Source organism: Salvelinus alpinus, chromosome 2, assembly GCF_045679555.1.
Source record: "Salvelinus alpinus chromosome 2, SLU_Salpinus.1, whole genome shotgun sequence".
Taxonomy (NCBI): domain Eukaryota; kingdom Metazoa; phylum Chordata; class Actinopteri; order Salmoniformes; family Salmonidae; genus Salvelinus; species Salvelinus alpinus.
Window position 1 is genome coordinate 51365099 of NC_092087.1, and position 23764 is coordinate 51388862.

General features: G+C 41.1%; 1 protein-coding gene and 1 pseudogene across 27 annotated transcripts in view; one reads left to right on the forward strand and one right to left on the reverse strand.

Annotated features, from left to right (window-relative positions):
* LOC139543177 (calpastatin-like) overlaps positions 1 to 15010 on the forward strand; it is a 73644-nt gene extending 58634 nt beyond the window's left edge. For 10 of the 27 annotated variants that reach the window (XM_071349441.1, XM_071349474.1, XM_071349473.1 and 7 more), the window contains 27 exons: positions 54 to 182; positions 972 to 1094; positions 1458 to 1502; positions 1610 to 1711; positions 1852 to 1932; positions 2458 to 2493; positions 4628 to 4714; positions 4877 to 4957; positions 5415 to 5489; positions 5667 to 5741; positions 6018 to 6059; positions 6224 to 6322; positions 6415 to 6531; positions 6702 to 6815; positions 7130 to 7243; positions 7458 to 7646; positions 7753 to 7851; positions 8006 to 8122; positions 8336 to 8449; positions 8647 to 8736; positions 8868 to 8972; positions 9191 to 9283; positions 11221 to 11265; positions 11415 to 11531; positions 13534 to 13563; positions 13692 to 13798; positions 14018 to 15010. In XM_071349441.1, the coding sequence (XP_071205542.1) occupies positions 54 to 182; positions 972 to 1094; positions 1458 to 1502; positions 1610 to 1711; positions 1852 to 1932; positions 2458 to 2493; positions 4628 to 4714; positions 4877 to 4957; positions 5415 to 5489; positions 5667 to 5741; positions 6018 to 6059; positions 6224 to 6322; positions 6415 to 6531; positions 6702 to 6815; positions 7130 to 7243; positions 7458 to 7646; positions 7753 to 7851; positions 8006 to 8122; positions 8336 to 8449; positions 8647 to 8736; positions 8868 to 8972; positions 9191 to 9283; positions 11221 to 11265; positions 11415 to 11531; positions 13534 to 13563; positions 13692 to 13790 (2418 nt within the window). In that variant the 3' untranslated portion in view covers positions 13791 to 13798; positions 14018 to 15010. The remainder of the gene's footprint in view (positions 1 to 53; positions 183 to 971; positions 1095 to 1457; positions 1503 to 1609; positions 1712 to 1851; positions 1933 to 2457; positions 2494 to 4627; positions 4715 to 4876; positions 4958 to 5414; positions 5490 to 5666; positions 5742 to 6017; positions 6060 to 6223; positions 6323 to 6414; positions 6532 to 6701; positions 6816 to 7129; positions 7244 to 7457; positions 7647 to 7752; positions 7852 to 8005; positions 8123 to 8335; positions 8450 to 8646; positions 8737 to 8867; positions 8973 to 9190; positions 9284 to 11220; positions 11266 to 11414; positions 11532 to 13533; positions 13564 to 13691; positions 13799 to 14017) is intronic. The other 17 variants (XM_071349508.1, XM_071349513.1, XM_071349515.1 and 14 more) reach the window with 9 other exon arrangements.
* An 835-nt stretch (positions 15011 to 15845) lies between these two features.
* On the reverse strand, positions 15846 to 20972 carry LOC139541010 (uncharacterized; annotated as a pseudogene).
* Positions 20973 to 23764: the final 2792 nt, after the last annotated feature.

A 23764-nucleotide genomic window follows, 5' to 3' on the forward strand; every position in this document is an offset into this window, starting at 1 on the left:
TGCTCTGTTTGTGTTGTATCCATTGAGTTTGAACTCATACCTCTTAAATATAGACTGCGCCCATGCACCCTGCCAAAGCTACACCTCCTACCCCTGGAGGAGGAAATATTGTCGGAGTGGCGGCGACACCGTGGAAAGCTGAAGTACCGAAGCTCCAAGAGTCTCCGAAACAGACAGCCAAGGTAGATGGCAGACAGTCGATGAGTGTGGGGCGAGGCCTCTTTCTTCTCGATCGTTATTCTTTGCCTGGCCTGGCTTTCTTTTAAAACTCACTCCCCCTTTCAACACTCTCTTCCTGGGTCACTATTCCACGTCTTCTTCGTCATTATCTCTCCCCGTGACCTTGTGGTTTAAGTCATTCTCTTTATCGTCATATTCTTCCACGCCTTTTATATAGTATCCGTCCTCCGGTTTTCTCTCCGGCGATATCCTTCAAAACATATCTCTGCTTTGGACTTCCTTACTTCTGGCCCGGAGGTGTCTGACTGGGAATTGAATGGACACTTCTGCTCTAATGTGACTGAGTCTGCATGCCCACACTTGTGTTACGCTCAACTCGTCAAGACAAACAGTGTCTGACACATCACCATAGAGAAGGCACAATGGTATTTCCACCTTTTACTTTTTCTTCTGGTTGCGTCGCACCACAGCTTGTATTGCTTCTGGCTTTGTTTACCTGGCTTAGGTTGATGGGGACCTGTTGTTGTATTTCTGTTTTTGCTGTACCCTCTTTGAAGCCTTACGGGGGTGCTTACTACCGTCCTAATACTTTTCTTAACAGTGACGGCAAATCACAGTCTGATTAGGCGCTTATCTTATCATGGTGCCTTTCCTTTGTCATTACCTACGGGCGATAAGCTGTTAACTATCGTCTTATCACTCTACTAAACTTTGACTCTAAGGCTATGCGCAGCTCTCTGAGGTCTGCTCTGCACCTCGTCTAATGGCGTGAACCATATGCCTTTTTATAGAGTGTGCCCACCACATCTAGCAAAGCTGACATGGCTAAAAAGGATCCTGCTAAGTTGCCCCAGGCTGTTTCTGCAGGCGGTGCCGCGGCTGGAGGCCCCTCTCAGAAGGGTCCAGTGACCAAGGTAGACTCCGGATTACTGTTCGATATTAACTACGCTATAGTAGAAGAAGACTCTTGGGGGTGGGGCTATCCCTGGTGTTAGGGCTATATCATTGATCACTTCCTGTGTCATTCTTTCTCTGTTTTCACACAATGTAGCCATGAATTAAAGTGTGGAAGCGGTGAGGAGTGTTTACTGTACCATTCTATATTTTATTTGACGACAGGAAAAAGAGTGCTTTTGCTCCTGCGTGAGTACTACCTTTGTGGGTTTGGTTGAATTGAGTCCACAGCCACCCAGAAGCTCAGTTGGGCACGGGAGATGAGCAGTGTCAGATAGTAACCCAGTGTTGTATTCACTAATCTCTCCTGCTCCGGGTTGCAGGTACAGGTGGAAGTAGGTCCCCCAGCAGCCAAGACAGCCAAAGAGGTAAATCATTGATCTATCTTTTCTCTCTATGTGGGTGTTATATTGCACCAAAAAATGAATGGCATGGAGTTGCGTTGCTTGTGTTTGAGTTGTCGTATCATGTGTAGGAGCTTGATGCGGACCCCTTTGATGCCCTGGCTAATTTCTTGCCCTCGTCAGAGCCTCTCGCCCCTGCAGCCCCCATATACACCGGGCCAGAGGTTATAGAGGTACAGCACCCTCACATAGTGTGTGTGTGTGTGTGTGTGTGTGTGTGTGTGTGTGCGCACGGTGCGAGTTGGATAGATGTATTTGTGTGTCCACCCAGTCACCAAATGTAACAGTGTGTGTTATTGCATGTGTCACACAGCATGGCTTGACCCATCAGGAGGGAGTGATATGTGGGGGGAACAACTGCCCACTGCCCCCAGGATACCGATTTGAGGACATGGTCAGTCCCTAACTCTTAATCCCCCTTCTCCTCCAGTCTCCTTCCTCCTGCTCCTCCTCGTCGTCGTCATCATCATCACTTATGTTGCTGTTAGAGAGCTTTAAGTTTGTATGTCTTTAGCTTTGCACTGCAGTACTCTCTTTGACGTTACACATTTGACTGGAACTCTTGGTCATCAGGTCTCCTAGTCCTTAGCCTATCCCAGGACACGTGTGTAGTTCTGAGAGGACTTGATAGGTGTAAGCAATAGGGCCAAATGTCCACCAAGCTGATCAGAGAACAAGATGGAGCTACTACCATATCAATGCAATTCTCAGATCTACGTGATGTGCCCTAGAGGGTCAGAGCTAGGGTTTGTTTCTGGACCAGGTGGGAAAAGCCTGTGTGTAGTTACCGCCCTTGAATAACCTTTTGTCATTCTTTTCAGAACATGATCAGATTTGATTTAAATCTAGGCATACTCAACTATGTCATTAATGAACTTATATTATATAGAATAATTTATGATTTTTTTCATTTTTGTAGGCCCCAGTTGCAGATGTCAAGCCAAAGGATGTCCCGGTAAGTCATTGTATTTACTGCCAGGCGATGCACTGTATGCTGTGGCGAAAACACAGAGATATTGACCCCCCCTTCGCCCCCCTCTTTCTCTCTGCTTCTCTCTCTCAATCTTTCTCACACACACACACGGACTCACGCACTTCATGAACAAAATAAACCATAGGCCTGATGCCCCGGTCTCTTCTGACAGTGTTGGATACCTCTACAGTGTGGAATGTTGCATTGCGCTGAGGGGTGTTGGCTTTGCAAACAACAGTAGAGCCATCTCAACCAGCCGGTTCTAGTTCTGCCAAACCCTTTTGCGCACACACACTAACAGAGGATACATAGTCAACACACAATCACTCATTACTCCACGCCTATTCACCCATACACAGACCCCACAATTGTATAGGAAGTGATGTGTCAGATTTTCTGGACTATCCAGATAAATTTGCTCTTCCTCTGAGCGACCCAGCCCAGCTTAGGAGACAGCATATGAACGGTGACAGTCTAGTGGATCCAGCCGTAGTGTTTTCATCTCCCTGTGATATTCTCAGCTGGATTTAAAGCTCTCAACATGACAAAATACTAAATCATTTCATAGAATTGAAACAATACCACTTTATTTTGGTCACAGACGGACGAAATTGTGCTTAAAGCTGAAGTTGTAACGAGTCTGCACACATTTGAATGGTGTCGCTCAGTGGACGTTTAATAGAACGTTCTCTGTCGGCAGTTAAATGAAATGGTGCCAATATTGTACTGTCATTAAGTATGATCATATTTATTTTACAGTTATAAGAAGTTTGAAAGTTGTTTAGAATTTGATTGTTACTATATTTAGAAAGCATTTCAGTAATTTCAAGCCATATTGCCCCACTTTTTTTAAAATAAAAATAATTATGTTTGGTTATGTCTATTTAGGCGGAAATCAAAAATGTTGCCCTATTATTCAATGAAGTGCCAAATAAAGTAACAGGGTTGACCGTAACAGGGTTGACGACTTCATCTTAAATCAGCCATAAATCCCCTTGTGACAGGGGAAATGAAAGTTTGTTGTGTGCAATAGAGAGTGGCAATTAAATGCAAGCTTTACAAAAACATTGAAATTGTTAAATAAAAATGTGCCTGTCTATCTATGGGTAAGTTTTGACGTGTTACAAAACACCAGAAAATGGCCAAAAACAGTAGAACCAGCTCACCTGCTTTTACTCTATGATTTGACTATTAGATGTTCAATGTTTCTTTTGGGGGAAAAAATATTTAAAAATGTATAGTTTCACCATATTAAATCAAGAGTTCAGTACACATAACAGGGTTGACCTTAAAATAGATGACATTTACATCTGTCGATGTCAGGGTTGACATCGACAGATGTAAATGAATCACTAATCACATGACATAAATAATAATCTTCAGAAATGACTTTGTCAAAGCAACAAATTAACTAGGGCTGTACGATGATGGTGAAACTTGGCGAAATTGTGTGGTTAAGTGGGTTAAAATACACAGGGTTGACGTAGGGATATGTCAAAATGCAGAATTTGCTACTTCGATTTCTTCAGATGTATTTAATTCATGTGGTCTATATTAAAGGGCACTTCATTTAATATAGCACGCATTTAAAATTCAATATTGGTGCACAATTTCTACTTTAAATATTTAAAGTGCCGCAAAAGAGACCCATTTCGTGGAACGACCCATACACGCACTTATTCACCCTCTGTCCCAACTTTGGGCCACACCTTGTTTTGCACTGTAGTGCTCTCTGTTGTATACCTCTGCTTCTAAGAACTTCTTTGGATATGAGGCAAACTCTTTTACCGATCAAGTATGTTGTCAAAAGTGAGTTGTCTAAAATTGGCCATTGGTTACGTGTTTAAAAAAAAAAAGATATAATACAACTGATGCTAAGTAAAGGGATTCTGCTCAGAGTCCTTTGCCAAGTGCTTGGTTGCAGTAAGATCCTAGGGAATGTAATGGGTGTGTCAGTACTTTTCCTTCTGGTCTGCCACGTGTGGTCTGGTCTTTGTTATTCTGCCCTCTTTCAATGGTTGGAGTTAGTCTAAAGCGCCATCTAGTGGTGTATTATGAAGACACAGCTTTTACTGTAATCCTTTGTGTATAACTATGCTTTGTTTGCTTGTATCAGAAACCCATGAGCACAGATGATGCTCTGGAATCCCTCTCCTTTGGGTTCACAACCTCTACTGCTCCCATCCCTCAGAAACAGGAGAAGGTGAGACTTCACTATTTCCAGGTTATAATCACTTATGGGTCATGTTCCCTGAAACATACATTGGGTAACAGGATCATTATTAGTCCCATAGTCTTTTGGGTGAGACAGCGGTCCCGATTCATGTTTAATATATGACAGTGATACAATTTCATCTATTAACAGAAAGTGGAGGACTTGGCTGCCATTGATGCCTTGTCTGCTGGCTTCTCCAACTTCGCTCCCCCTCCACCCGCTCCTGTCAAGGTAAATGAAGAGTGCTGATATTTCACCTGACTCCTCCATTGTAAAACTGTATTCTAAAAGAAATTAGCGTGACATGGTAAACTGTTACGAAAAGCAATGTCAGGGAATGTCAATTGACATTACATGGTCATAATGACACCTGGCAACATTTAGGCTACCTTATCGGACTGCTAACTCGCTAGCCACCTACTGGTTACTATGTTATGGTTCTGATGAATAGCCTGCCCTGCATACTGTTGCAAACAACATGACATGTCGTGTAATTTTGACGTACACCAATGTCGGCTGTAATAGCTTATGACAACTGTTATGTCATGTAAAGATAAGCTGCTGTGAAGACCCCTTTATAGTGAAGGGTTCAAGTGAGCTTTTACCAAAGGGTTTCCCTTCTTCCTCTCAACTAGAACCCAAGCAGCAGTATTGAACGGACTCAAATAATCTCTCTCCTCCATTCCAGAAAACTGAGTTTAAGTCTCCCGTTGTGACCAAGTCTGCTGCTCCCCCCGCGGACAAGAAAGCTAAGGTGGAAAAGGTAAATAACCCCAAAGAAAGCAAGTCCTACGTCATGATCATACATTAATAAGCCATGCGTAACAATGTCATGAGCACTACATAAACACTGACAAACACTTATGTCCACTGTTATATTGGGATGTCCATCGTTGCAGCTCAGACAATGCAATCAAATCATCTCTCTCCTCCATTCCAGAAAACTGAGTTTAAGTCTCCCGTTGTGACCAAGTCTGCTGCTCCCCCCGCGGACAAGAAAGCTAAGGTGGAAAAGGTAAATAACCCCAAAGAAAGCAAGTCCTACGTCATGATCATACATTAATAAGCCATGCGTAACAATGTCATGAGCACTACATAAACACTGACAAACACTTATGTCCACTGTTATATTGGGTTGTCCATCATTGCAGCTCAGCCTGTCATGCTTTGTGGCGGGTTGGGTACTGTACTGTGTCGGCAACAAAAAATATTTCCATGCAAAATATGTATTCCATGTAGTACTTCTGTCGGGTCATAAAGCTGTTATCTATTGACGTTTGTTGCATTTCAGTTGGCTGACTCCCCAATGGACACCAAGCCTAAGACAGATGAGGTTTGTCATAGGAGGGATACAGTTTCTATCTAACCAATGAAATACTGTTACTGTTGTACTATGTATCATCCCATATCATTGTTGAACATTTAATCTAACCCCTTGTGTCGCCCTTTCTCTGTCGGTGTTTCTTTCTTCATGTCCCTCTCTGTGTGTCTCTCCAGGGTATGTCCCTGGATGCTCTCAATGCTCTGGGAGACACTCTGGCTGCTCCAGAACCAGCGCCCAAACCTCCCAAAATCAGACCTGAGGACATTGTCACGGTACACTGACTTGTATTCCGCCTGTGCTACATTTTGTGTGTGCGTGTGTACGCGTGCGCAAAACATTTTTGGTGCACATTTCTGTTCTGCAGGAGGGCAAACTGACATCAGAGGCGGGTGTGTTTGTGGGTGAGAGGGACGACACTATCCCACCAGAGTACAGGTTCACAAAGGACAAAGTCAAAGACCTGCCTCCTCCCAAGAAAGAGGTGAGCCTTCTGAAGCCATCAAAAGCCTCATGTCCCACTTTCATCACACCTATAGTAAATACCAGTGGCGACCTCCAAAGGGATCTGATGTTATAGTATACTGAGATTTGAGTCACAGTACTCATACTTCTCCCCTCTGTACTCTGTTTTCACTCTCTCTCATTCTCCAGCCTTCCATGGACGCTGGCGAGGCTCTGGACATCCTGTCAGGTGACTTCATGTCTTCCTCTGTGGCTCCATCTGTCCAGGCTCCTGTCCTGTGCCCCCCAGCTCCTCCCAAACAGGTGAACAGCACCCTCTATCATTGGTCGTTTACTTATCAAACCATCCACTAATTGGTCAACTCTGTTATGAATCGATTTACCCCTCCAATACTTTCATTTTCTATGGGTCTATTGGTAATCTTCTAAGTGAAAGTCACTCCAATGCCATTACTTTAGGGCTATCATAATATGGCATGTCAGTAAGAATCAACCGATATAGCAGAAAGTGGGTCGTCATCAATGCTCATGGCATGTTATAACAGCCATTTTGTCAATCTTATGACAGCCTTAGGAAGGCATTATAAGCTGTAAGTATGTGAGTCTATCTCTCCCAGGCCGAAATAGATGATTTAGCAGCCCTGGATGCCTTGGCTGGAGACTTTGTGGCTCCTACTAAGGCCTCCGCTGTCCAGGCCCCCGTGGTGCCTCACTTCGACAACCCCCCACAGGTAAACTCACTGAGGTGTTTTGTATATGTTTAGTTATGTAGTGTGGTGTGTGTGTGTTCATTGTATTCAAATCATATCGTCTGTGTGTGTGTACCTTGTGTATTGCCGACTGTCGAGTCATGATGTGTGTGTGCATGCATATGTACAGTATACCTTGCGTACTGTCAGGTCATATCATATGTGTATGTGTTTTGCCCTTACTTCCTGTCTATAGAGAGCCGTTTGTACATTTGACCTTGAAGCCCCCAGCATGGCTCCTGTTGTACCTGGAGCCACTACTAAACCCGGAGCCACTACTAAACCCGGAGCCACGACTAAAGCCGCAGCACCTACTAAAGCCGCACCTACTAAAGCCGCAGCACCTACTAAAGCCGCAGCACCTACTAAAACCACCACTGATGAGGTAACCACGCTACGTGTAGACACAGGAGAAATCTAAGGCGCAGTAAGAGAATCAACTGAAGAAAAAAGTCCCTGCACACAGCTAATCCCTGTGTGTGTGTCTCCAGGGTATGTCCCTGGATGCTCTCAGTGCTCTGGGAGACACTCTTGCTGCTCCAGAACCAGCGCCCGAACCTCCCAAGATCAGACCTGAGGACATTGTCACGGTATACATACACTGAACAACAAAGTTATTCTTACAATGACTAGCTTACAGTATAGTACATAGTGTAGCAGTCCCAGGGACCTTTTTTAAAGGATAGAATTAATTTCAGCTCTGTTTGTGTGTGTGTGTTTTTTGTTGTTGCGTGTGCTGTTTAGGAGGGCAAACTGACAGAGATGGAAGCTGTGCTTGTGGGTGAGAGGGATGACACTCTCCCACCAGAGTACAGGTTCACAGAGGACAAAGGCAAAGACCTGCCTCCTCCCAAGAAAGAGGTGGGCCTCATATACGCAAAGCAAAAGTCATTGGGAGATCAAAAAATACATTACTTTTCACTATGAGAAGAAACAGAACTAAAGAGAACCAGGAGTTATTGGTGTACGGGAATTTGATAATCATAACTACATATCTTCTTCCTCTCTTCACTTCTCCTCCTCCCTATCCTCTCCCGTCCACTCCTCCTCTGTTCTCTCTCTCTCTCTCTCCAGCCGTCCATGGACTCAGGTGAGGCTCTGGACATCCTGTCAGGTGACTTCATGTCTTCCTCTGTGGCTCCAACTGTCCAGGCTCGTGTCCTCTGCCCCCCAGCTCCTCCAACACAGGTGAACAACACCCTCTACCATTGGTCACTCACTTATCAAACCATCCAGTGATTGGTCTGCTCTGTATAAATCTATGACCAGCCAATACGTGTTTTTATGTCTGGTTGCTTTAAGTGTCTCTTAGTTTTTCATCGGTAGCATAACAACTCACTTAACATATACATTTTCCCTCCATCTCTCCTCCTTTGTGTCTGTAGGCCGCAGATGACTTTGCCTTGGACGCCCTGGCAGGGGAATTTGTAGCCCCAGCTGTTGCCCCTGCAGTCAAATCTGCTGCTAACCGCCAGGTACTGACACACACACACACTTAATGTGAGATTTATTGTTGTCCTATGCCTAATTCACATTTAGTGGCTCAGTCAGATACCCATTGTCAGCAGTGACATGTAACCGTGTGTGTGTGTGTGTGTGTGTGTAGCTGTCTACAGGGACGGTAGATGCTCTGGATGCCTTGTCAGACACCTTAATGAACATGACTCCTATCCCAGAGCCCGTTCCCGTCTCAGTCAGGGACATCGTCAAGGTACTTATAAAGGGTGATATGAAGGCTTCATTAAGCCTACACATGATGTATTTAGTTTCAAGTGTGACCGACTGGAATATTCACTCTTGTGCAACACAACTGTTGAAGGCTATTCCTTGGTCCAAAGAAATAAGCCTTACCTCACTGCAGCAAAACCTTTAGCCTTTAGCCTAATGCTATCTGTTGTTTTACCTGAGTCTGCTCTCTGCTTATTCTAGGAGAAGAAGATCATGGAGGAGAAGCTTATCAAGATGGGGGAGAGAGATGTCAGCCTTCCAGCTGAGTACCGGCCCACAGAGAAAGACCTTAAGGTAACATATACAGGGTTGTAGTAGGAAATAAGAAGGGTATTCCTGAAGATGCTAATGTAATGTGCTAATGATAACGTAAATGCTAACACGTGGTAAATGCAATACACCAAATAAAATGGTACTAAACGGCCCTTATGTTTTTTTTACGCTCTTCTACATACGTGAACTTTTCACAATAACACAGAAGTAATACTGTACAATTCTGCCCACTTTCGTCTTTTGTTTTTATATTGGATTAGTACTAAATAATTAACAGTATATACAGTGCTGTGAAAAAGTATTTTCCCCCTTTCTAATTTTCTCTACTTTAGCATATTTTTGATACTGAATGCTATCAGATCTTCAACCTAATATTAGATAAAGGGAGCATGAGTGAACAACTTACACAACAATTACATACTTATGTCATTTATTTCATGAACTAAGTTATGCAACACCCAATGCCCCTGTGTGATAATGTTATTGTCCCCTTACACTCAATAACTGATTGTGCCAACTTTCACTGCAATGACTCCAACCAAACGCTTCTTGTAGTTGTTGATCAGTCTCTCACGTCCCTGTGGAGGAATTTTGTCCCACTCTTCCCGCAAAACTGCTTTAACTCAGCGACATTTGTGGATTATCAAGCCTGAACTGCTTGTTTCAAGTTCTGCCACAACATCTCAATTGGGATTAGGTCTGGATTTTGACTAGGCCATTCCAAAACTTCAAATGTGTTGCTTTTTAACCATTTTCATGTAGACTTGATTGTGTGTTTTGGATCATTGTCTTGCTGCGTGACCCAGCTGCTCTTCAGCTTCAGCTCACAGACGGATGGCCTGACATTCTCCTGTAGAATTCTCTGATACAGAGCAGAATTCATGGTTCCTTCTATTAAGGCAAGTCGTCCAGGTCCTAAGGCAGCAAAGCATCCCCAAGCCATCACACTACCACCACCATGCTTGACCGTTGGTATGAGGTTCTTACTGTGGAATGCAGTGTTTGGTTTTCACAAGACATAATGGGATCCATCTCATCCAAAAGGTTGGCTCCAGTTTGCCAAAAAGCACCTAGAGGATCATCAAGACTTGGAAGAATGTTCTATGGACAGATGAGTCGAAAGTATAACTTTTTGGACGACATGGGTCCCATTATGCCTGGGGAAAACCAAACATTGCATTCCACAGTAAGAACCTCATACAGTACCAACGGTCAAGCATGGTGGTGGTAGTGTGATGGTTTGGTGCAGTCATTGCAGCTAAAGGTGGCACAACCAGTTATTGAGTGTAAGGGGGCAATTACTTTTTCACACAGGGGCATTGGGTGTTGCATAACTTTGTTAATTAAAAGAAGTACAATTTTTTGTTGTTGTTATTTGTACACTCAGGTTCCCTTTATCTAATGTGAGGTTTGGTTGAAGATCTGATAACATTCAGTATCAAAAATATGCAAAAATACAGAAAATCAGAAAGGGGTACTCTGTGCCCATAAGTTAAGTGAGGTGTATATAGGATGGCGTTTCCCAAACTCGGTCCTCGGGACCCCGAGGGGTGCACATTTTGTTTTTTTCCCTAACACTACACAGCTGATTCAAATAATGAACTCATTATTAAGATTTTATTATTTTAATCACCTATGTAGCGCTAGGGCAAAAACGAAAACTTGCACCCCTTGGGGTCCCCAGAACCAAGTTTGGGAAACGCTAATATTTTAATTTTTTTTCCTTACTATGCAAGTCAGTTAAGAACAAATTCTTATTTACAATGATGGCCTAGGAACAGTGGGTTAACTGCCTTGTTCAGGGGCAGAATGACAGATTTTTACCTTGTCAGCTCGGGGATTCGATCTAGCAACCTTTCCGTTACTGGCCCAACGCTCTAACCACTAGGCTACCTGCCACCCCAGGTGTAAGTAAGGCTGTATATTTTAATAAGGTTTTGTGTATTTTCTCCTCACAGGCAATGGCAGAGGCCAAAGCCCAGGCTGATGTTAGGCCCAAGCAGGTAAGGTTTCTGTCCAATTGTATCTATAATTGTACAGATCAGTCGTATTCAATGTCATACTGTGTTGAACACAGTGCAACTCATAAAAGTAATGTTGAATTCATGTAAACCGTATGTACACTTGTGACCATCTTCCTCCTTCCTTAAAGCCATCTATGGATGACAGCAGTGCCCTCGACCTCTTGTCTAGAGACTTCTCTTCCTCACCTGGTCCTGCTGCAACCTCAGTAGTTGTGACAACAAAGCAGACACAGCCCAGTCTGGAGGTACGTACATACGGCCCAAATCAGACTTTTTGACGCGTTTTGATTTAAGCACTTCTCAGTAGTTGGTATTCAGACTTACCGAATGCAGGTGCGTAACGCACTCTGCAGGTGTGGCTCCCTTGCACGCTCTCTGCATTTGAGGCTACTAAGCCCATGAAGCTGGTCTGCAAAATTCTTGATATTTTTAGCTCAGCCTCTGCTACTCTATCATGGCCTCTCTTTCACACAGGTACATGTTAATCTTTCTTTTTGTCAATGTACCTCTTCAGTGTCATTCAGTCTATTTTTTTCATCACTTGCTGCTGCTCAAATGGACTTCTTCCTTGGCTGCTCTTTCAAGAACCTCCAAGGGGGCCTGATTGTTTTACGTTTGTATTGTTTTACGTTTGTATAGACAGGGCATGATGTCTGCTCTGTAACAATAAAAAACTATCTTGAGTTCATATGCATGACACCTTGCAAAAATACGTAGCATATTATGCATAAAACTGACCAAATGTAATCATCATTTGTATGGTGTATGGTGGCCATTGGCTCAAACATTTTGACTATATTAGCCCACAAGGATGCACTTTCATGCTAAGTTTGGGACCTCATATTGTAGCTTATAGAGACCCCAAGTGATGTATCAACTTTGGTTTAGATACAAGCATCATGAAACATATATAACACAATACATTCACTTGACATACTGAAAATCAGTTTTTGCTTACCACTTTTTCCGTGTGGTTTCTTCTTTCACAGACTCCATGAAATGATGACTTCTTCCTAAATATTTGGTCACATTAATTTTGTGTATGGTTTCCTAGAAACGGGGGGTAGCTCAACTTACCCCACTCTCTCCTACATTTACCTAAAGCCATCCCTTTAAATACGGTGTACCTTTAGACAATATAGAGAGAACGGGTTCAGAATATTGGGTATCGAAAGAAAGCCATTATGCATATTCGTCTCCTTTCAGCACCAATTGGTAGATTTAAAAAAAAATACTCTGATCTTGTAGATTATTTAGGGTTATGAAAGTATTTATGAATCAGAAATAACAGGTTTGGAGAGCCTTTATGCACTAAATGTATTGATGAATAAAAAATAGTGGTTTGATTCATCCTGAAAGTTGCCACATTCAGTTGTTCAATCCATGAAATATTAGGTGAGAAAAGTGTAGAATAGGGGTTGAACAATAGTCTTATAAATGATGCAAAATGTAGCTACAAGTTGAAGGAAACTAACACTAAAGTGACAGTTATAAATGTATGTGGGTATTACTGATGGTGGCTACCAATAGTGGCTAATATTTACAATTCTAGAGCGCATAAATCAACTCGGTACGTTTGGCACAGGGTTTTCCTTAGGACATTTGAGAAATTTACCGTACCCATATGCATTGGGTGCGTAACCTGATTAGGGCCGTCCACCCACGATGCTCAGAATGACAGAAATCACATTTAGATTATGGTAATTAATACTAACAGAACAGGCAAGTCGAGGATGCAATGATTTGCGGTCCTTCTAACCTAATTCTGATGCGCACTTTGAAGATGTTAGACTTACTGTCCACATTTACTTATCCTCAGCCAACAAGACGAGTAACGAACAGCAAAATCACTAGCCTATGTCAATCTACTATTCCCCTTAGTAGAAAAGTTAACCTACAACAGTGGAGGCTGGTAGGAAGAGCGATAGGAGGATGGGCTCATTATATAGGAGGAGGATGGGCTGGAATGGAATAAACGGCGGTATCAAACATATTGACTCCGTTCCATGAATTCCATTCCAGCCATTACAATGAGCCCATCCTCCTATAGCTCCTCCCACCAGTTTCCACTGGAAGATGAACTTGCCATTGATTCTCTGGTTATGGCGCAACAGATATGGTTGTTGGTTGTCTTACAGCGCCCTCTAGTCTTATTGAGACGTATTACAAGTCTCCCGTATCACTTTACCATAGCCCTCCCTGAAGTTATATCCACACTGAACAAGGTGTCAATTTTGTTTATTGCAGAGCAACAGCAAGTCAAGGTCTAAGTCAAAGGTAAGAACTAGACCTTAAGAAAACCAAATGAAATTAGATCCTAATAATCATTTGAGATTCATGCCCATATTCATGTGATTTGATATAAATGTCCTCTAATTGACTTGACCTTTGACCTTTTGTCTCAGAAACAACAGGAGGAGAACCCATCAGCCAAAGACCACCTGCCTGGAAAGATGAGTTCAGATGTAGTGGCAGGATCCAAAAATAAGGGTGGCAAGAGCTAGACCTCTAGGTAAGGACTTGACCATCAAGTACCTCAGGAGCACAGATTTCAAAAGTAGCCTACAAGACTCAACCAACTTGAAACAATGTGACTGTGATACTGCAATGCAGGCTTCTATATTCCATATTTTCCCTAAAGTACTAGCATACATACAATTTAGTGTCATAGTATAGGATTTTTTTGTCATCTTCTGTGAGATTCTGATATGTTTTTTTTTATGTATTGCAGGTTTCTAGCGCACTACATGTCCCCTGCCACATGGAGGCGCCACTAGAGGGAGCTGCTGTGAACGATGATTCTATTTTTCTAAATGGTGGAGAATGTATACTGGATGAAAAACAAACATGACCACACACACACACACTTACACACAGACACATGCTATGTGCAATGCCTTTCCTGCTTGGTTTCGCACATGACAGAAGATTGTACTTGTTTTGGTTTCTTTCCTTTGAGATGAGGAGAGCAAAATAAAGAGAGAGTGAGAGAAGAGAGAGAGAGTTTGTTGTAATTTATTCCTCATGATTGACAGAGCATCTGTGCAATCCTGTGAGAAAAATAAAATGGGATGTGTTGCCCTAGCTAACAGTTTGTATTGCCCCAATGTTGCAGTGACGTTGCTTCAACATTGCTACAATGTTGGGTAATGGCGAGTGTGATCTGGGTAATGGTGAGCGTGATCTGGGTTTAGGAACAGTGTATAGTGGGTATATAGGATTGTGATGTCTTTGCAATCTTGCTGTACACAGAAAAGCAAGTTTTCTATTATGTGGACAGCCAACATAAGACACTAGCGTACAGCATAGTCTGCTTAGTTTGATGATAATACTTAGTTTACAATATTGAAATGTGTAAAAGGATTTACAGGAAGTGATCTGCTTGGTACGGATGCATCTGATAGCTCATGCAATACTATATATTTACTTTCTTGATAGATATCGCTTTACAGAAGGGTCTATATGTGTGTACTTTGCCTCGTAGAAGCATGTATTGGTTTCCGAAAGTGCACTTACAAGTAAACTTGGGTGGTCACTACCTCTGTAAACTGCCTTTGTTTGTATACTGTAAAACAGTCCCAAGGGCTATCACTTCTACTCAAAAAGTCAAAAGCTGGTATGACAGAATTCTACATACAGTATTTCGGTGCAGGTCTCAAACTCAAAACTTGAGAGATATTTTGGAAATGGGAATTCTAATTTAATAAAAATATGTGAAAAATAATTGGTTTGCTGTGTGTATTCAGTATTCGAGTGTCTGTAGTAACTGCTTGTGCCTCAACAACCGAAAAACAAACACATTTTGTAGCTAACATGGGGTAGCCTAAATGTACTTGCCCTATAAAATGGCAATAAGAAAATGACAAAAACAATTAATGACTGTAGTAGAATACACAATTGGTAAGAGGGTCATTTGGTATAGGGAACTTACTGTATATTTTGTTGCAGTAAAGAGAATACTTATATATATTTTAGAAAGGATTTCACATGTAATATTAGGAATATCTTTATCTTGTACAAAGCAGCTCTGTAGTTTTTACATTTTGTTAAGTTTTACAATGCTGCTTCCTCTGATATTGGCTGTTTTTCGAGTGCAACAGCCTTGGATGCTTGTAGAGTAGAATTTCAATAGATTTCAAGTGTTTGTAAACAAAGAAAAATGAATAAAAAAGATGTGGCTTTACCAGTTCTGTCTCATCATTCAGATTGTAAGAGATGAGTAATATAAAGTAACGGAGATTTCACATTAACATGCCTTTACAGTTACGAGAACACTCACATTTCACATACACTGTGTTACAATCATTCGAGTATTCCAAAAATATTGCTTTCTTCCAAATATACAAAACTGAATAGTATGGGGAAGAATTCCAACAATTTGAGGCATAAAATGTTAAATTAGGTTTCACTGCAGAGCTTGTGTCTTTGGTAATATTTCCAGAACACGGAAGTCAGAAAGTGAAAAGCATCTTAATACATCATTATAAACGTAGTTTTAATCAATACATCTCCATTTATTAGAGTAATGACATGAATCATATTCACAAAGCTGCCATAAAGCCAGTATGTTGATGAAATGAAGAGTGAATGTCAGGTCGAAGTTTCAATCTGTTCAATATTTTTTTTAGGTAGTTGTTTTGGTCTGTCTAGTTTTTTCGCCCAGCAGTAATTGTAATTACTTTACTATAAACACTGACCAATAATATTCCATAAAATATAATACTATGCAAAATCATATTTCAACTAACCAATATGTTATTTTTGTGTTCTTGTGTAGCTTGTACATGCTGCTTTTTCTATGCCTGATGCTTTTACTATCCTACACTAAAACACACCGCTCAATTTAAAACATAAAGGAATATTTAGATGATTGTGGAATACTTTTTGTGGAGAGTTTACTCATTGTGTACTTGTTGAAGATTAGACTAGTCTGTTGTTGGCTATAGGATGTTGTTTCCCTGGTGCTCCCATTCTCGGCCTGAGTACAAGAGAAAAACATAAGAGAAGCTTGTCTTTCTAACTACAAACTCTGTTGGGTCGTTTAGGGGAGAGAACTCCCAAAGGTGTGCACCTTGTGTGCGTTTACTATGAAAGCAGTCTCCGCTAAAGCGGGAACATTGCCTTTAAATTTATGTCACTCTGTAAAGCTGAATTTCCGCGATGCAGATTTAATAGTCTTAACAGTCTGGTCCATAATTATTGGCACTCTTGATAAAGATGAGCAAAAAATATAATTTCTGATCTGTTTGCCATAGTAAATAGGGAAAACTTACTTTATTTTGTAATAATGTGGGCATACAAATAATTGTAACATTTAAAAATAAATATGGCCTCCTGTGTGGTGCAAGGCACTGCATCGTAGTTGCCAGCTGTGCCATTAGAGATCCTGGTTCGAGTCCAGGCTCTATCGCAGCCGGCTTGGGAAATCCCAAACAGCTTGGGAAATTCCAGAAAATGATGTCTGGCTTTAGAAGCTTCTGGTAGGCTAATTGACATAATTTGAGTCAATTGGAGGTGTACCTGTGGATGTATTTCAAGGCCTACCTTCAAACTCTGCCTCTTTGCTTGACATCATGGGAAAATCAAAAGAAATCAGCCAAGACCTCAGAAAAAAAAATGGTAGACCTCCACAAGTCTGGTTCATCCTTGGGAGCAATTTCCAAACGCCTGAAGGTACCACGTTCATCTGTACAAACAATAGTACGCAAGTATAAACACCATGGGACCACGCAGCCGTCATACCGCTCAGGAAGGAGACGCGTTCTGTCTCCTAGAGATGAACATACTTTGGTGCAAAAAGTGCAAATCAATCCCAGAACAACAGCAAAGGACCTCGTGAAGATGCTGGAGGAAACCGGTACAAAAGTATCTATATCCACAGTAAAACAAGTCCTATATCGACATAACCTGAAAGGCCGCCCAGCAAGGAAGAAGCCACTGCTCCAAAACCGCAATAAAAAAGCCCGACTACGGTTTGCAACTGCACATGGGGACAAAGATCGTACTTTTTGGAGAAATATCCTCCGGTCTGATGAAACAAAAATAGAACTGTTTGGCCATAATGAGCATCGTTATGTTTGGCGGAAAAAGGGGAAGGCTTGCAAGCTGAAGAACACCATCCCAACCGTGAAGCACGGGGGTGGCAGCATCATGTTGTGGGGGTGCTTTGCTGCAGGAGGGGCTGGTGCACTTCACAAAATAGATGGCATCATGAGGGAGGAACATTATGTGGATATATTGAAGCAACATCTCAAGACATCAGTCAGGAAGTTAAAGCTTGGGTCTTCCAAATGGACAATGACCCCAAGCATACTTCCAAAGTTGTGGCAAAATGGCTTAAGGACAACAAAGTCAAGGTATTGGAGTGGCCATCACAAAGCCCTAACCTCAATCCTATAGAAGATTTGAAAAAGCGTGTGCGAGCAAGGAGGCCTACAAACCTGACTCAGTTACACCAGCTCTGTCAGGAGGAATGGGACAAAATTCACCCAACTTATTGTGGGAAGCTTGTGGAAGGCTACCCACAACATTTGACCCAAGTCAAACAATTTAAAGGCAATGCTACCAAACACTAATTGTGTGTATGTAAACTTCTGACCCACTGGGAATGTGATGAAATAATTAAAAGCTGAAATAAATAATTCTCTCTACTATTATTCTGACATTTCACATTCTTAAAATAAAGTGGTGATCCTAACTGACCTAAGACAGGATATTTTTACTCAGATTAAATGTCAGGAATTGTGAAAAACTGAGTTTAAATGTATTTGGCTAAGGTGTATGTAAACTTCCGACTTCAACTGTAATTACTATGGCACACATATACAGTCAGGTCCGAAATTATTGACAACCTTGATAAAGATTATCAAAAATGACTGTATAAAATATATGATTCAAATACTGAGCTATATTGTATGCTACATTTGTATTTTAAATGTTTTGTAAAAAAAAATGTTTAGTAAAAAAATTTAAATGGGAAAGTATTGTATTATAAACCCTGGGTATATAGTATATTATTTTATACTACTAAAATTGCACAGAGAAATAGATTTTGTTGAACAAGTTAAAAAAGGTAGGGGTCAAAATTATTGAAACTTATTGCGAGGATAACGACATTGGGATTGGAGAACACATTTGGAGGGATCTTAGACCATTCATCCATACAGAATCCTTCCAGATCCTTGATATCCTTCGTCTGCACTTCTGGACTGCCCTTTTCAATTCAAACCACAGGTTTTCAATGGGGTTCAAGTCCAGAGCCCGAGATGGCCATTGCAAAATGTTGATTCTGTGGTCAATTAACATTTTCTTTGTGGATTTTGATTACTGCTTGGGGTTATTGTCTTGCTAGAAGATAACCTGCGGCCAAGTGTCAGCCTCCTGGCAGAGGCCACCAGGTTTTTGGCTAAAATGTCCTGGTACTTGGTAAAGTTCATGATGCCGTTGACCTCAACAAGGGCCCCAGGACCAGTGGAGGCAAAATAGCCCCATAACATCAAAGATCCACCACCATATTTTACTGTATGTATGAAGCATATGCTTCTGTTATTCTATTTCCATCAACTAGGTTCAATGCTCTTGTTTTGCTTGGTGGGCAAGGGTGTTTCATGTGAGTGTATATACTGTAAGTGGGTGTTTCGTAAATACGTGAGGGTATGAGTGGGTGTACACATATGCAGGACTGACGATTGCAGTGGCATATGGGGATGAAGAGGAGGAGGAAGCCACAGCCAGCAGCAAATGGGCCCAAATGATCAGATCACAGGATGCACTAGGGTCCATCTTTCCCACTGCAAAAGCACAAGTCAAACAGGGAACACATTTTTGTTCAACCACATTGGATAATGGCAAATACCCAGTCTGTGTAACTTTGGTTATCCAAAACAACCCTATCAATGATTAGAATAATGTTGATGATGATGATGATGATGAAGCAAAACTTGGCAGTTGTAGATCTGGTTACCTCTATGCCTGTGTAACGGATGTGAAATGGCTAGCTAGTTAGCGGGTACGCGCTAGTAGCATTTCAATCAGTTACGTCACTTGCTCTGAAACCAATATGTAGTGTTGCCCCTTGCTCTGCAAGGGCCGTGGCCTTTGTGGAGCGATGGGTAACGATGCTTCGTGGGCGACAGTTGTTGATGTGTGCAGAGGGTCCCTGGTTCGCGCCCGTGTCGGGGCGAGGGGACGACATAAAGTTATACTGTTACACCTGTGGTCATTGGTGGCGTTGTCGTGGTTGTTTTAAGTGGAGGAGGTGTCAAGTGAGGTGTGTTAGCGTGGATAACTTTCAGACCGTTTACAACGTATTTAGGCTATAGCTTTGGCTAGAATAAACCTCTGATTGAAAAACCCTTGTTGCCACTGTTGTCTAAAACGGGATTATTCCGATCAAATTAATGTAATGTAGCCTAGCTAGCTTACTCACCTGGCACAGCAAGTCAAGTTACTTCACCAAATACTTACGCATTACTGTTGATTGATGCACAGCTGTAGACCACACTATCTCGGACCTTTTTGAAAGCCTTCAATATCAAGATGTCTTTGTTTATCTGGTCCCCACTGAAGACTTAGGTGTCAAAAAAAGTATGTGCTTTTCTTAATTCTTGGAATGTAACGATGCAATTAAACTCCCTTCCAGCGTTGTCCTTCACTCGAAACCAAATCACCATGTTGCCCCTATGTTTCGGTCTCTATCCCTTTTCTCTGTTAGAGAACTCAGTTCGAGAGTTTTTGATAGCGTTTGTGAAAATAATTGAGATTCAACAAATAAATACATACATTATTTCTTATTTAAAGATGTATTTAAAAAAAGGAAATGACTGAAACGTGATCAATTATACAACTGGGTTACAAGCTTATAGCCTAAAACCATTTTGTTCACAATAAGACAGTCTAGAGACAAACCTACAACACAAATTAATTTACCCTTCGCATCGAAATTTAAATAGCATTAGACAATGCTATTTATTACAATGGTATTGTTTGTTCCAATAAAAGTTTCCTATTTAGTCCGTTTACTCCATGCATGCCAAGAACGTTGTGCATATAGGCCTCCCTAAGCTAATTGTATTTCAGATTGAAAAAGCTAAAACATATATAGCCACACTTATGAACTAGGCCTATTAGAGTGCATGTATTCTGGCGACGTGGAAATCCATCGATTACTTTTGTTGAAACTATCCGCCCTACATTGAAGGGAATAAACTCCATAGGCTATACCATACTTACCTTGACAAAAGAACCGTGAAACAAGTGTCTGCATCCACTTTTGGACCAGTTTCACGTATTTTGGCACAGCAATACTTTCAAGATCTCCATCATGGTATGTACAGTAGAACCCGGTATGATGAGGAGCTCAAAACGACCTTAAACCCCGCCCCAAGTCATTTTTCATCACTGTTAAATCGATTCATTTGCAGGAGTCATTGCAGGTGGTCTGTAAAGGCTGCTCAAGCAGAGCTCACCAATCCGCGCTGCGCCTCCCAACAGGCTGGGGGCTTTGTGCACAAATTGCACGCGGTCTGTGCGCTCACCCACAGCACAATGTGGCGACAAAAAACGAGGTAAAGACTAGGCCAAATACGAATGGAGTCAAACTTTCAACCGAGGGGGAATGAATGTAAAACAAGAGCAGCAGCTGCACTTTTGAGGACGAGATTCTGTGCTGCCCGGTTGATAAACATCTCTTGCAAGAATATCCGAATAATATCATCAGTAGGACTATAATTATAAAGACTATTACCGAGCCTTGAGACTATTTGTTTTCAAATAATGTTAACAAAATGTTTTATATTTAATTTATTTGTAGTATTACTATTATATTTGCAACAAAATGTACTTATCATGTAGAACGCCTATATCATGTCCAAACTAGGCAAAATAGGCCTATATTTCACGAATCTACAGCCTAAATCAGTGCACGGTGTCAAAGTTTAATAGATAGCCTAGACTTTAACAGATTAGACATCTGAAATAACCCTGAAAGAGTTTCACACAGCCATAGATCCTGAAAACGTTTGAACATAAACTGCCAAATAGTTTAGCATAGGTTGTTTTAAAACAATTCTTATTATTATTTGAAGAAAACACTGCTGCAGATGTACAGGAAGGAGACAATATTGCAAAAGACTTCTGAGAAGATTCAGAGAAGGCTATTCATTTTGTCGAGGATTCTTAAGAATTTTGTAAGCATCTGGTCAATAAATTGTAGGTCGAATATTATGTTATTGACACGATTTGACATACTGTAAGATAATGTTCAAATACATTTTGTTTTGTTTTGAAGGGTGAGGCTCTGCTTATAAGATTAGTTGTGCAAATACAATAACATTGAATCGAAATTAATTTGGATAACTTTTGGATCAATTTTGATAACAATCTGACACTATAAAGCTCATAAATTACAAGGCCTATTCATGAAAGATAGTGATGTGAATAAATGTTTGGTTATATCGCCCCCTAAATGCAAGAAATAGTTCACCAAAAGTAAAATCACATTTTGCGAAAATAGGTTATATCCAATTGGTTTGGTTGCGTCATTTTTAATCCCCCTATTCATTTATTTTTGTAAATGATTTACCAACCCTTCCCTGATTGGAGTAAACTAATAAACAACACTTACAGCTATTTTTACTCACACAGTGCACTCTAATCTTAATTTCAACCCTCAGATGTCCACAGACTAACCCCTCTTTCCCAGTACTCTACCATTTTACTATTTCCTTTTGCAATACTTCCTACTATTTTACTGTGATGTCTTACGAGGGTCGTGAACCTCTGTACTTGTACCATTTCTACCGAGATTACCCTAAAAATAAATACTTTACCTAAGAATATAATCATATTTCCCATTGATTGGACGTGTTATTTGTTCAAGATCTGCTAACAGTACTGTTTGTAGGTCCATCTGAACACAGACATTATGATTTAACAACCATTCCTGGACCTGACTCCCAAGAGCGAGCCACTGAAGGACAGTACCAAAAGAGATGATCTGTTGATTCAGTTTCCTCGTGCTGTTCAATGTCACCTATATTGAGCATTATTTTTGTGGCGAGAATTTTATATAATAGTTTAAGTGAAAATAACGGATTGATGTGTCGATTGTTGTTTTGTATATACGTTCATAAACCCCTCAAAAATCTGTTCCTAACTATCTTGAATTTTATACGGCGTAGTTGTCAAACCTCTCTACCTTCAGTGAAACTGCTACATTTTACGATTTACACTAGTCATTTTAAGCCATGCATGGTTTTTCACTGAAGGCAGACAAACCCATGCATTCCTTTTTCTTTTGAGTAATTACTTCTTTCATTTTTGTGGCAGAGCTGCGCGAGTTGGAAATACTTTTGTATTGAGAACACATCTCCATACACATTTGATAATTGCTTGTGTGACAATTTTGCCGTCCTTATTTACAATGTCATTCATAAACATGATACCGTCCTTATAACTTTTTTTCAAAGAAAATTGTTCTTTCCTCTATCAGTACATTGGAGTGTTTTATTTGCTGTAATATTTCTTCTGCCTCTTCTGGAGGATGAAATTGGAATTGTACCCAACTGTATGAAACTGTATGGTTTCATTTAAAAAGGAGGATACTTTAAACAGGGTTTCATTGTCAATCCACCGGAAATGGTTGATTTTAATCTGTATTACGGTAAAAAAAAAAAAAAAAACGTTTTGAAAATTAGATGCGTCTCTCTTAGTAGCCTGCTGGAAACCAGGTTTGGATTTAGATATAATTTGAATAAGTTTTAACCCTCCAAACTCATTCCACTGGGCACACACTGGTTGAATCAACGTTGTTTCCACGTTGAACCAACGTGGAATAGACGTTGAATATATATATCTGCCCAATGGGATGTTCCTTATATAAATATGTCCGTTTAACTTTAGCCTACTTCGATTGATGATTCAAGTCGAGGAAATGAGAATGACTGCACCTGTTGTATCGATGACTCAGTGGGGAGGATTTGAGGAGGATGAAGGTCAAAATGAGCAAGGAACCCCGCCTGCAGAACCCAATGTTTTGAGACATTTACATTTTTCAAAAGGCAACTCAATTGTAGTCTAGACTCATTGTAGACTCATGTATCCACTTCATTTATCACCTTTTACGCATATCAACATGTGTAGGCTATTACGCTACAGTCTCACCAGCCCTATACAGGCTATTATAATAATTTCTTGCCTAATTGTTGGCGTAGGCGAATGTGTCGCCCACATTATATTAGAAGTTTGGCCACACTCTCAAAACGTTGCCAAGGACATGACAGTTTCAGCTGGACAGCGCCAATGACTGGTCTGTTCTACTCTCCTACTGGTCTGTTCTTCTCTTCTACTGGTCTGTTCCAGAAAATCCGCTGTCCTTTCTCCTAACACCTTTGTGCTTATTTGTTTCTCTTCAGTTAGCTAAGATATGTAAAAAGAACCTTCTGTACATTCGATGGAAAGCGTCCTGACTCAAAGACAG